Source organism: Bombus vosnesenskii, unplaced genomic scaffold, assembly GCF_011952255.1.
Source record: "Bombus vosnesenskii isolate JDL3184/JDL3185 unplaced genomic scaffold, Bvos_JDL3184-5_v1.1 scf7180000013264, whole genome shotgun sequence".
NCBI lineage: Eukaryota > Metazoa > Arthropoda > Insecta > Hymenoptera > Apidae > Bombus > Bombus vosnesenskii.
Window position 1 is genome coordinate 6311284 of NW_022882924.1, and position 14697 is coordinate 6325980.

At 26.6% G+C, this 14697-nt stretch overlaps 3 protein-coding genes across 5 annotated transcripts; 2 read left to right on the top strand and 1 right to left on the bottom strand.

Annotated features, from left to right (window-relative positions):
* Positions 1-530: 530 nt before the first annotated feature.
* Positions 531-7762, top strand: LOC117235689 (mitochondrial coenzyme A transporter SLC25A42). Of its 3 annotated transcripts, none has more exons than XM_033497988.1 (6): positions 531-801; positions 5234-5437; positions 5748-6076; positions 6285-6550; positions 6803-6989; positions 7246-7762. In XM_033497988.1, exons 2-6 carry the CDS (start codon positions 5354-5356, stop codon positions 7394-7396), a joined length of 1017 nt encoding a protein of 338 aa, XP_033353879.1. In that variant the 5' UTR covers positions 531-801; positions 5234-5353; the 3' UTR covers positions 7397-7762. The 3 variants fall into 3 exon arrangements, with proteins under 3 accessions (XP_033353879.1, XP_033353870.1, XP_033353860.1); XM_033497979.1 differs by lacking the exon at positions 531-801 and adding an exon at positions 3329-3453; XM_033497969.1 differs by lacking the exon at positions 531-801 and adding an exon at positions 3343-3676.
* Positions 7763-8591: 829 nt separating this feature from the next.
* On the bottom strand, positions 8592-10843 carry LOC117235703 (mitotic checkpoint protein BUB3). The gene is made up of 5 exons (XM_033497998.1): positions 10541-10843; positions 10258-10453; positions 9849-9918; positions 9460-9770; positions 8592-9347 (listed from the first exon to the last, which is right to left on the bottom strand). Exons 2-5 carry the CDS (start codon positions 10450-10452, stop codon positions 8943-8945), a joined length of 981 nt encoding a protein of 326 aa, XP_033353889.1. The 5' UTR covers position 10453; positions 10541-10843; the 3' UTR covers positions 8592-8942.
* Positions 10844-10939: 96 nt separating this feature from the next.
* On the top strand, positions 10940-13458 carry LOC117235685 (nucleolar protein 56). The gene is made up of 3 exons (XM_033497954.1): positions 10940-11045; positions 11656-12227; positions 12334-13458. The coding sequence occupies exons 1-3, from the start codon at positions 11043-11045 to the stop codon at positions 13238-13240; spliced, it is 1482 nt and encodes a 493-aa protein (XP_033353845.1). The 5' UTR covers positions 10940-11042; the 3' UTR covers positions 13241-13458.
* Positions 13459-14697: the final 1239 nt, after the last annotated feature.

Here is a 14697-nt window from a genome sequence, read left to right on the forward strand (position 1 = left end):
GTTAACCACGGATGTTTTCGTTGCAGCAAAGATAAGAATATTGTCGTAATGTAAAAATATAAAGTTTGATATAAAAGTTCATGGAAAGTATATATAAGAAATTGAAGAGAAATTTTTCTCTGGAGCTAAGTGCGTTAGATAAGAACAGTGATTATTCAAATTGCAAGAGTTAAAAGTGTTTCCTTTTTTTTCGCGAATTTGATAGACTTGCCAAAATTAGATTCAGATTCAATCGCTTACTCATCTTGCTATACGTAAAACAAATGTAATTAATAAAGGGTATTACTATATTAAGACAGAAGTAGAACTTCTATTATGTTAAATTTACAGACGTATTAATGGTAAACAAATATTTCTTAAAATCTCTTCGTCTCAGTGTTTCATTTTTCTTAATAAAACTTCTGTACATTTTCCATAGTTATGGAATTAATCTTGTTACGCTCCGAACGTTTGTGTAATGCCTGTTTCCATTTCCTTTAACTCTACGCGTGTTCTCATTGGAAATCAATCGTCAGTGGTTGCTACGGGTTTGTACGACTTTAAATGGCTGATCCAACTTCTATAATGCAATTTCAATGTTGGTAGTCGACTACAGAACACTATAAATGCCTATCTCTGGCAAGTCCGCTAACTGATAACGTATCTAACGCTTTACAATCGCGTTTTCTTGAGTATTTATTATCAGTACCAATGAAAACACAAAAACATCGTCGAGATTAATCGTTCAGAAACCAGAAGGCTAACGAGTTTAAATCTTCGTTAAATTGTGACAACAATGGATGATTTGTTTCGAAGCGTGTTGTAAGTATCTCTTTATAATTTTAAGAAATCTTTTAACTATAGGTAATTTCGATATTTGTCAACGTTGTTGTAAATTATCAAATGTTGTGTGTATCGTACCCAAAAGAATGAGGTTAGAGTTTATACTAAACTGATCATTTAATATAATTTCTATCGAAAAAGAATGTGACGAGTTTCCCCGTTAGATGATAAATTCAATAGTTCTGTATTAATTTACAAAATTCGAGTATTAGAATTTCTTTCAAAATTTGATTTCCAAGCAAGGATGAAAAACATAGTGGCCGCTCCTGCCCACAAGGAGAAAACATTATCAGGTAGACAGACGGCGTGCGGTCCTGCAGGGTTTTAATTCGAATAAATCCAAGTTGACGAGGAGGCGGCCTTTTAAAATTCCAATGATAACAGACCGGATCTTTGAAGCTCGTCAACGACGTAACATCTACCGTGCTATCTTTCTCTATTCTCTATTTTCTAACCTATTCCTCTACGCGAAACATTGATCTTACTTAAATACAACAGAATACCGAAATTTTCGCAACAACAAAAAACTGAATCATTAGTATACAAATTAATTCCTTCTTGCTCCGTTTTGGATTATTTTACACATTTTTTCAAAATAATTTTTAAATTTTCTTTAGTAAATGTCTTGATATTTTGAAGCCTTTAATGTAATTTATTATTCCTTTTCATATTTTAGGGCAGTTTATTTCAATGTAAAATTATATTTTGACCTTGCTTTATTTTTCAATACTTAAAATTGATTAATTCAATGAATTTAATTCAAAAGTAATGAAATTAACCTAATTCGTCATAATTTAGTTATTGTTGAAACTTGAAGAGCTTAGGTCGTTAGGATCATTGACACTAGCTAACATATAAATAGTCTTTGACCACATAATTGATCGGAAATTGGAAATTACATCGAAAATAATAATTCCTTCTTATCATTTTAGAAATAACCATTCATTTACGAAATATTTAACCCTTTTAAGCTAATCCATTGTCAGAGTCACATTGTATTATGAAGAATTTTATTATTTCATACTATTATAGAAAATTATTATTTATATTCTTCTTTTTAAAAACTATTGTTATTTACACATGTTACTTTATAACTAATAATATAAAAGTTCCAGTAAGAATTAATATCATTTGAAACCGACAGTACATTCATAATATAATGTGTACAATGTTTTTATATAATCTGTAACATCTATTTAATATTAAAGGACAAATAATTTAGAAATACATTTGATATACTTTACCTTCTTTTAATATTTAAATGACCTATTGCTTGTAATATTCAATTCATAATAAAGAAATAACCTATATATTAATACAAACATTATCTAAAATTTATTATATAAATAACATCTGATTCTGCGTATTTAAAAAAGAAAGACGTTAGTAATCCTAACTCACCAATACCCATGTAGTGTCGAATAAACGGTGGAAGATTCCCTGTTGAAAGAAAATACATTGCTTTCTGCATAAATAAACTTTTCAAGATATTAAAATAATTCACAAATAAACAATTATTTATCCTAACCGATAAACTCCCGCTGAAACTTTATACGACATGGCGCTAATACGATGATATTTGGAACTAAAGAATATAAATCAAAATAAAGTTAGTATTTACGTCGTAGTATTATATTAACGTAAATATCCAAAATTTAAATTTCGAACTTAATATAAAAATGTTTATAATAAATTTAATTTTCTTTGATATTACGTTTTCGTAATAAAAGTAATATTCCTTGATTATGTATATGTTTAAACTCTTAAAAAATGATTAAGGTAGACATTATCATGTTTGTTATATAATTTTATAGAAATAAATTATTTCATTTTGATAACATTTAATAACTTTATTATAAATTCGAAAAATAGATATCAATAGAGAGTGCAGACATTACATAAAGTGCTTTATATATAGTGCTTAGAGGTCGCTAACGTACGTATAAAGAAAATGCATATAACAGGTTTCTACTTGAGCAACGTTGTTTTCTCTCTATACCTTTATATTCAATGTTCTTTCAAATTAAACTTTTCAACTAAGGAGTGTATAAGACACTTCAAACTTTGCAATTAGATATTTAAAACTGATAATTTTTCCAATGTAAATTATGTAATTACGTTTATAATATAAATCTAAATTTAACATTTGATATTACTTTTATTATTGACATTAAAATTTATTTAACGAGACAAAACTTTTCAAAAATGATGATATAAATGAGATAGTTAACATACTTTGATATATTAGTGACAAATATTGACGAATGTACGTACATAAACATATGTTTTTACGCATGCAGCTGTATTAAATCCAGTCGCAATTTATACACATGTGAACCTTCATTATCTAAATCTAGTTTTACATCCTTTGTGATAAACTTAATAATTCTGCAAGAACTAACAAGAAAATATGTATGTATACATATATGTATTCGAGAGTGTAAATACTTTAAATGATAAGAATTTAAATTTCTGAATACATATTCACATTGTTTTATAGCGCCATCTATAAAAATGAACCGAATATACCGAAAGGTCACATCGTCACACGTAGAAATATTGTTCCATTCTTAATCAGAAGACTCTATAAGACTTGTGCATATGTGAATACATTATGTTAGTGTGCATTACGTACGTATGTATTTAATAAAGGCAATATTATGATGTATCTACAGTTTGATATCAGTTGCGCGTATAAAACCATTGGAGTAATATTTACTTCAAACTTTTGTAATATTTATTTAATAATGTGAAGTACTTTAATCGATGTTGAATGTTCCGTTCGCATTCATTATTTTTTCAAGAAACAGAATCTGATAAATCACTCGACTGTTTTTTTACACAACTGAAAAATGTAACGTATAACAGTTTTATTGTTTATATTTTTACTTTATTATATATAAGTTTGTCAGATAGTATTTATTTTATACCTTGCATATTTATAAAGTAACATAATATAGATTACAGTGGAAAATGCTTTTAAAGGAATTCAAATTCGTTTAAAGGTACAGATGTAGAATTTAAAAATAACACGTTACCTCGCCCATTATTCGCATGCAATTATATAAAAAGATAAATGCAATAAATTAATTAATCAAATGTTTACTTTATCATGTCAATTCATCCGTGCAATTAAAAGTCACAATATCGTATTTTCGCACGTATATAAATTATACATATTACGTTATAATAGTTGTGCAGTAGAATCATTTTTCGTAATTAACTATGACGATATTCAAATAGTTTATTTAATAATTTAGTAATAATACACATTACGTAATTTCATTGGTTCTTTGATGTATGTATAGCTAGTAAATTATAGTTAGGTAAGATAAGTATCATTAATCACAGGTACGATCATCAGAGTAGAAAAAATTTAATTCGTAATACAAGATAATTAAATATTTGCTACAATGAAATATTTAATTGACAAATTGTTTAAATATGAAAATTAATGAATGAAAAGATAAGAATTGTAATGATAATAAAAATTATACTCTCCTATTGAATTAAATATAAATATTTGTTTAAACAATACAGAAAAATATAAAGTAGTTTCTAAATATCATAAATTTTATTTACTATTTTGATAAAACTTAAAAAATATTGTATGTGATTAAGTGATAAATATATATTTAGGATTAATTTGCAGAGATTTGTATATCAAATTGCATTTTATGTAATTAACAATTTCTATTTACTTGTACAAGATTATATTGCTATGTATATAATACAATATATTAATTGCTGAGACTAAAAAAATATTAACTTTTTTATATTAATTTAAATTTTTTGTATATATTGCTTTTAATATCATGAATGTAAAGATTGACCTCTATATAAAAATAACAAAATATTTGTATTAATCACTTTGAAAAATAATAAATTTATTTATGAAAAACAGTTTCAGTAGATACACCAATTCCGTAAGGTTTAAAAAATAGCACAAGGCTTTCTCTTATTGAGTCCTTGTACATTCAACAAAAGGATAAATATGTGAATAGAATATAATCTACTTATAAAGTACCTAACCACGTTGAACTATAAATATTAAATATACAATACATGTATTGTATATCTATATTTATATTCTCAATCTCTTGTACAGATATAGATGTACATGTAACTTTCGTTTAGGTATTTAGATGCAGAATTATCTAACATATGACTATATAACTACTACAGATAATAAAATTAATTTTAATGTGTTATATTATCAATAATAAAATATAATTACAATATAGTTCCAATATCGAAATAATTAATTAATGCAATTAAGTTTTTTTTGATAAAAATAGCAAATGTAAATCTTGTATTCAATATATATCCATAGGTCACATTTTTTATTTCTTTACTTTAAATATTTGTACACAATTACATAATTTTTAAAAAATATTCTGTCTTTTTACAGAAAAATCTGCAGAAATACTCTTTAATAAAGCAATTTAAGTAAAATCATCCACATTATAAGAGAATGTACTTAAGAAATTTGTTCTATCAATTATAGCCAATAGTTATTGAAGGGATATAAATGTCTGTTTTGTCAAACTCAACAAAGCAAGTGTTACAAAGTCCATCACCTCTTTCAATGGAAAAACAAGATGTACATACAACAGTAAGTAATAAAATAATTTGTTGAATATTTATGTAAAGATTATACATACACGCATATCTTTTTATATTAAATGTAAAATAAAATACTCATCTGAATTTTTATTTGGTTTATTATATTGAAATCAGTTCAAAATTATAAAATATAAAATTTGTTGTGTATTGCATTTCAACTAAGATCCAATGAATATATTAAATTATATTCCAATTCAATTATATTTTATAAATTTGCATTTCATTGCATATCTGATTTCAGTCAGTGGAAAATCTGATATTCAGCTATATCATACACAACATTAAATTGTGTATTTCAGAAGAAACAAGAAAAAAAGGTTGGGAGCGATGGTTTATCAAATACACAAAGAGTATGGACAAGCTTGGTATCAGGTGCTATTGCAGGAGCATTAGCAAAAACTACAATAGCACCTCTAGATCGCACGAAAATAAACTTCCAAATCTCAAATCAACCATTTTCGGCAAAAGCGGCGGTCAGATTTTTAGTAAATACTCTTAAAACAGAAGGTTTATTAAGTTTGTGGCGTGGGAATAGTGCAACTATGGTTAGAATAGTTCCATATTCTGCTGTTCAATTCACAGCCCATGAGCAATGGAAAAGGATTCTGGGAATAAATGGGTCGGAAAGGTAAAACAGAAAAATTATAATTAAATTAAAACAACATGAATATATGTATAGGATATAATATAACCACATAGTGCTTAATATCATATTTTTAAATATAATTAATTTTTTAAACTAATCTACAAATCTTTTGCAAATTTTACAACTATGCTAAATTTTATTAGTAATATATTTGCAATGACATATACAAAAACTTTTTTGTTCTTTATAGAGAAAAACCTGGACTAAACTTTCTTGCTGGTTCATTAGCGGGTATAACATCACAAGGCACAACTTACCCCCTGGATTTGATGAGAGCAAGAATGGCTGTGACACAAAAGGCTGAATATAAAACATTGCGACAAATTTTTGTACGCATTTACGTGGAAGAAGGAATATTGGCCTATTACCGTGGCTTTACTGCAACGTTACTTGGTGTCATTCCTTATGCTGGTTGCAGTTTCTTCACCTATGATCTACTCAGGAACTTATTAAATGGTAAGTCAATTCTTTTACAGGCTTATTCTACGTCGTGACAGTGCTTACGCGCAGAAAAAAAATCGTGATTTATACGAACGAGAGTGGCTCGTGTATGATCGTAAAGCAGGGTACCCGTGGGGCACATCGGGGCTGTTTCCCGATATTGGGACAGTACTTACTTTAATAGCGACGCTTGTCGAGACAAGTCCGATGGCGGTGTTTTTCAAGTACGTGCTTCATGTTCGATGATGGCTACATGTCGATGAACAGTGCACACGGTGGCTATTCCTGGCTTCTCGACATCACTGATTTGCGGCGCCATTGCCGGAATGGTTGCTCAGACTAGCAGCTACCCTTTGGACATCGTACGGAGAAGAATGCAGACCTCAGCAATCCATGGCCCGATGAACAGCCAGCATTATCACACAATTACCTCAACTGTCACAAAAATTTACAAGTGAGTTTAAGATTGTTGCTCTTACATAATTTTTAGTTTTGCCTAAAAATTACTAACATCAAATTGAATTCTAATATAATTTCATAAGAATTACAATTATAAGTGTGATATTCGTGTTATTTAAAATATAGAATATATGTTTACAAATGTAGTAAACTGATATCTGTATAAAGTAATAAAAATTGTTGCATAAATAAGTAAATTTGATTGCATTGTAAACAAAAATGTTTTATATATGATCTTTTATCATTTTCAGAGAAGAAGGTATAATGGCCTTCTATAAAGGATTGAGCATGAATTGGGTGAAAGGCCCAATTGCTGTAGGAATTAGTTTTGCAACACATGATTCAATCCGTGATGCGTTAAGAAAACTCATAATTTCTGAAAATACTTCATCAAAAACATAAAAAACAACAAAAGTAGCTAATTATATATTAACATAGGGCATCTAATTAGAAAAACAAGTAAATATATTTTTATCTGCTAAACAGCTCTTTGAAATACAGAATTTGTGGTAGACTTGCGCTCAAAGTTTGTTATAATATTCTATTATTAATAACAGTTATGTACTAATAGAGTTTGTACAGAAATCTGTCAAATATCTTGTGTACACGTATATATTTATGATCATGTAAAAGAATTGTAAAATATATCAAAGAACATATTCAAAAAACAGAAGATGCTAGTACAAATTGTTAATGTAGATATTGTTAACTGAAGTGTTATAAAAACTGTTAAACTGCTAAAAATGCATGTCTCATATAGGCATATACTATAAATCACTAAAAAATGAAATTATATATTACGCAAGTATTAACATTTAGTTTATTTGCAATATGAGCAAATAGCGTCAATGCAATTGCCCTAACAAGTTTGTTCTTTCATCTATAATAAAAAGAATAAACGTATCTTTTCTCAATTTCAAATAACTTCAAATAACTTTAAGAAATACAACAAACATCTACATTTTTTCGCATTAAACTACAGATATGTGTAATACGTACAATCGTTAATGTAATAGTAAATGAATGATAACTCTATTAACTAAATAGTAATACATACTAAATTTGTGTATAGTATTGCAGCATTCTATTAACATCCACTGAGTTGTGACAATAATTTCGTAAATATAATGTGCAATATATACGTATGTGTATTAATAAATAGCACAATTATTTATAAAGGAGCAAATTAATGGAAAAATTATTTGTACCTCATGTCTCTTTTATAAAATGATTTATAATTATCTTGTATGTTTATATTGCTCCAACTTATTTTAATACTATGTACATCTAACTTGAAGTGTGTGTGTATAAAACACTGTTGTTTGATTTAATCTTAGTGGCTTAATAAAATAAGTTTAAGAATTACGTTTTTCTTTAAGTAGATTTTTCATTAAATTGTTTAACATAATGCGTTAATTAATACTTTTGTAATAGATATATTGGATACTATAATATATAATATTTTATTTTTATTAAAATATATTATAATTTGAATAAAACGCTTTACTCAAACACTTAATAAGTACTATTCTAGTACTATTAGTAATAATTATTATCAATAATAAGAAGGAAGAGAATAATATAATAGATGATGAAATGAACAATAAAATTTACAAATATTTAATATGTAAAATAGTGCTGAATAAGTCTATTATTATCTTAAATAAACAAAATAATGTTTACAAAAAAATATTTTATTAAAATTTGACTAGTCTCGTAATTCTGAACAGATATTACCTCGTTTGTAGATTTTGCTTCTAATTATCAGTCAATTGTTTAAGATATAAAAATGTAAAATAGAACACTGTTATTATATATATTACAAATGGTTATTAATTTCTGTGAAAAAGCTTTAACATCCAGTTTTTACTGCTTTAATAAAGCAGAATATAATTAAAAAATTTTTAATCTATTTTTCCTGTAAAAAACTTTGTACAATAACACAATATTATTTTGGTTTAGTTTCTTGGTCATTCACATATCTTATATAAATTTCTCTCTCATCATTTCCACCTGGTGGAATTTCAGCTTCATTCAAATATGATACTCCTATGGCAAGCACAGAACCATCATGGCTAAAACTAAGTGCAGCAACACCAGCATTATATCTGTGAAACTGACATAAACGTTTTTTGTTAAAACCATCCCAAATATTTACATAACCATCTGAACCACCAGTTGCAAATGTATTATAAGTTGAATGAAAACTAATAGCATTCACTGGATATATGTGCTCCACATTGTTTTCCTTTATCCTATGACATTTAAAAGCATATTTCTTTTTCTGTGCTTCTGGTGTTGTATCAAGGTATTCAACAGCAACACGGCCCTCTATACTACTAAGAACATATCCCTAAAAGTTATTAAGAATTAGACATATATAAAATCTAATATTAATATTAAATTAAAACAAAACAGTATTTATACAATCTTTAAATTTATCTTTTTTTAAATATCAAACCTACCTGTTCATTAGGAAAACCTTTAATACAACGTGTCTGATACTTCAAACTGCTTTCACGTCTTTGAAACATACCAGCCATATTTCTCAGATCCCAAATACAAACTTTGCGTTTAGCTGTACCTACTACAAATTTATCTCCGCATACAGACAAGGCAAGAACGACATCAGGTTGTAAATAACTACCTACACAAGTGGGTGTTCTGGGATCCCAAAGTTTCACTGCTGCATCCCACCCACCAGTTAATATTGCATTTACTGCAGCACAATATTCAATTTTCCTAATTGGTTTATCATGTGTTCCCATAACTGATTCTATAAAGGGATTTTTATTATGATTTTTCTACATTATATTGAACATGAATAAAGATAAAAATATAGAAGTGTTAATACCAGTATTACTATTGATATCATACATCTTTAATGTATTTCCTAAACCACCACTATAAGCATGAACAGCATCCTGTTAAAGAAACATTCTTTATTATGCTAGTTCTAAAAATAGAAATTTTTATAATAATTGAGAAATATTCAATGTGAAATATAATAATGCATAATATATTTAAATATATAGAATTTTCTTCTTTTATTCCTGCATACATTTTTCTTATCATATAAATACTTTCAATTTGTTGTGTATCTTTGTATTTTAAATATTATATTTTATCCAATTCTCCTTTTTGCTTCAAATATACAAATATAACATATCGTTAGATATTACTATAATACTTTCCAACTTGTTTATCTTATGAATATATAAAAATTTATAAAGCACAAGGATATTTGATAAATTTGTAATTACCTGAAATGCAACATCTAAAACTGGCAAATCATGATTATATTTTAATCTCATAGTATTTGCATGAATGTCATACAGCCGCACTGTACTGTCCCAAGAGGAAACAAGAAGGAATTGTGTTGAATTAGGTCCAAATTCTACTGCTGAAATTGCATCAGTTGGCGGAGATTTTATTTTAAACTCTGTCCGAGATTCCATTCTTAAAAGAAAAAGAAATTTATGAAAAATATATATACAAAATAATGTAAACTAAACATAACCTGCAAACAATAAACCATTCAATTACATTTTAGAAAACTATTATTACTCTTAATAATCGATTTATAATATACTTATTTTCAATATCAATATAAATTTTTATATTTTTAACTATTAGTTAACCACTAGTTAAAAACTTATTTAAATGGAACCTAAATATCAGAAACGAAAATACAGACATTCACTTTCATACATAACATAAAAGAGAACACTTTAATATACGTTGCTGAACTTAATTATGAATAGAAATGTATACAAGAAAAATTCGAAAATATAATTCTATTTGATTGTGCTATTTAAGAATGTATTATGTAAAAGCAACTATTATTCAATTTTAATTAGCGACTTAAAAAATGTATATGTGTATGGAACATTCGGCAAACGTTTGAATCTCAGGAAGTACTGATAGCTCCATATTTCTCTTCGTATTATTTCCGGAACACATGGTCGTTTTCTAACCCTCTTAATGTGCATTCGCTTCTTGTAATAGTTATATAGAAATAGTGAGTGGAATATAACTTAAGAAAACCATGGTAAGTTAATGTTTTAACTGTGTCCTTAAATTAATTTTAATAATTAATATATCTTTCTCAAAATTATTTGTACTTTTTACGAAAAAATATTTTAAGTTTAATGTAGTATTACTGAATGTAATAATTATATTCAAAATATAATTGTTAATAAAACTAGAGTAAATCTTCATATTATTTATATTAAAAAGTATGGATCATAAAAAAAATAATAAGTTTCGATAGATATTTGATACAAATATGATAAAAAAAATTTACTTAAAAGAGTACAGAGATATAGAAACTCTTGAAGTTTCTTCAATGAATTGTGTGTTTTTAGTTTTTATATTATAAGAATATATAACATACGTGTACTATATAACATAAACTATTAAACATGTCATTTTTATAACAGATATTTGTATAAATACACTTGTATAATAGATTTTTTTCACATGTGAATTCAGTTCTTTTTTAATATATTTATTATAAAATATTTAAATAATAAAATATAAAATGTTTTATTAATCTTTCACCTATAATTCTATCAATTGTGGAGTTCTGTTTTGAACAATTTATATATATATATATATATTTTGTAATTTTAACTGTACATAAAAATTTTTTGTTTCAGTCGAAGCTTTTTGTTTTATTTGAGCATGCTGCTGGCTATGCCATTTTTTCTGTCAAGGAATTTGAAGAGGTAGGAATGTTACTGCCTCAAGTTGAAGCATCTGTCACAGATTTGTCTCGTTTTCATTCAGTTGTAAAACTAGTTGCATTTTCACCTTTTAAAACTGCTTTAGCAGCTCTAGAAAATATAAATAGTGTCTCTGAAGGAATTGTTCCAGAAGATTTACAGTTATTTATAGACTCAAGTATACCAAAATCTGGAAAGAAAAACAAAGTTGTGCTTGGAGTAGCGGATCCAAAACTCGGAGCTAGCATTACTGAAGCACTAGATATAAAGTGTGATCATATTGGTGCCATACCAGAAATTATTAGAGGGATAAGGTTTCATTTTCATAATTTAGTGAAAGGTTTCACTGCTAAAAGTTCTGGAATTGCACAACTTGGACTTGGTCATAGTTATTCTAGAGCTAAAGTTAAATTCAATGTCAATCGTGTGGATAATATGATTATACAAAGCATAGCTCTGTTAGACCAATTGGACAAAGATGTCAATACATTTAGTATGCGAATAAGGTAATTATTTAAAAAGAGCATAAGTCAACTTAATTTTTAAATTCGTACATATAAGGTATCCCATTATACTTTCAAAGTTTATTAATTACATATGTATTACTTACAGGGAATGGTACAGTTATCATTTTCCAGAGCTTGTAAAAATAGTTCCTGAGAATTATATGTATGCCAAAGTTGCAAAATTAATAAAAAACCGAAAAGAACTTACAAATGAAAAGTTAGAAGCTTTGGAAGAAATTGTTATGGACAGTGCCAAAGCTCAAGCAATTATTGATGCATCCAAATCATCTATGGGAATGGATATCAGTCCTATTGATCTTCTTAATATTGAAATGTTCGCAATACGTGTTATTGCTTTGGCTGATTACAGAAAACAATTAGCAGAATATTTAAGTTCTAAAATGGCAGGAGTTGCGCCAAATTTAGCTACGTTAATAGGTGACCAAGTAGGAGCCAGATTAATAGCACATGCTGGATCTCTTACAAACTTAGCCAAATATCCTGCCTCTACTGTACAAATATTGGGGGCGGAAAAGGCCTTATTTAGGGCTTTAAAAACTAGAGGTAATACTCCAAAATATGGTCTATTATTCCATTCAACTTTTATAGGACGTGCAGGTACAAAAAATAAGGGTAGAATTTCAAGATATCTTGCAAATAAATGTTCCATAGCATCAAGAATTGATTGCTTTACTGATACACCAACTAAAGTATTTGGTGAAAAATTACGACAACAAGTAGAGGATAGATTGAAATTTTATGAAACTGGAGAAGTACCTAAGAAAAATATAGATGTAATGAAAGAAGCTTTAGAAGAAGCTGCACAAGTGATTGCAAGTATGGAACAAGAATCGTCTAAAAAGAAAAAGAAGAAAGATAAAAAGAGAAAAAGTGAGATTTTAGAGAATGGAAAGGAAAACGGATTTGTCGAAAATGGAGTACAAGAAGAAACTGAAGAGCCAGTAAAGAAAAAGAAAAAAAAGAAATCAAAAAGTATAAATGAAAATGAATGAAAAATTATATATTACTTTTATGTAATTATAATGATATAATCGTTATAATCAGATTTCCTTATTCATATCACTGTACATTATAAGTTGAATTGAAATGTTCAGTTAAATGTTTTGTCTCTTAAAAAAACTAGCAAAAGATTTAGCAATTCATCATTTACTTCATTTTTAATTGTATATTCTTATTATAAAATTACATTAAAAGAGAAAATTGACGATTAGGTTTATAATTTATAGAAATATTTTCCATATATTGCATATATTGATCCCCTGATTTTCTTTAAAGATATGTATTATTTTATAAAGAAAAAAAACTGTAAAATATAATCTTTTATAACATAAATTACATATATATGTATGTAGTATATATTATGTTTCCATTATATTTTAATTTCCTGTATCTTTATTTTAGTATATATAGTATTAGGAATAAATTTATATGTATATATATACTACATTACAATATATTTAAGTTTTTCTTAAATAAAATTAAACAATAAACTAATTAAATCCTGGAAACTGATATATGTATAATTCAAGTAAAGTTCAAGGACCAATTTTTATAATTGATATAATTATATATTTTTAATGTGATGTTATATTTAATTCATTATTTTTTTCAGTTAAGTAGAATTAATTTTTCATACATTGTAAAAACAGTATTAGTGTTTGTCTATTATGTTTGTCCAACTTATTGCTAATTCTATGTATACTGAACAAACTATTATTTTTTATAAATTATGTCAATAGATATCTCAAATAATTCTTTAATTTATGCTTAAGAAATATATCTTAAAATCTTTTTATGTTTTCTCTTTTAAAATAAACATATAAACATAAAATAAAATTATACTTTAAAAAAATCTTTAAATTATACTATCGTAAAAAACTTATTAAGGAACGAAGATATATATCTGTGAAAGTAATTATAAAAGTGCATAATAAAAGATAATTAAATATAAAGAACTCCATATACAAAATGGTCAAAATCAAATTTTATATCAAGAATGAATAAAAATACAATTTGGAGCAAAATATTAAAGTAGGCAGGATGATAAATTGGACAGTTCAAACATAAGGAAGAGGTACATTATGTTAAAAATGAAAAAAAAAATAGTTAACAATTCATATTAACACCAGCACCAATGAGCATTTAATAACGATAAAATTGTGATGTAAGTATAAATACTGGAATTAATAATTACAATTACCGCGACTACTGTAAACAATATTCAGTCAAAAATCGACAAGTGAGCTATTGGTTTTCATTCGTATGTATATACCGTACGTGTATAATATAAATGACGTAATAACTGTCCTGAATTTCACCAGAGGAACAATAATTTTCAAGTCTGTAATATCTTTACATAAAATCGTAAGGCATATGTAAGTAGCCATATATTCTACACGCGCGATTAATATTGATATGTACCAGTACGTGTACGTATTGCTTAATAGTT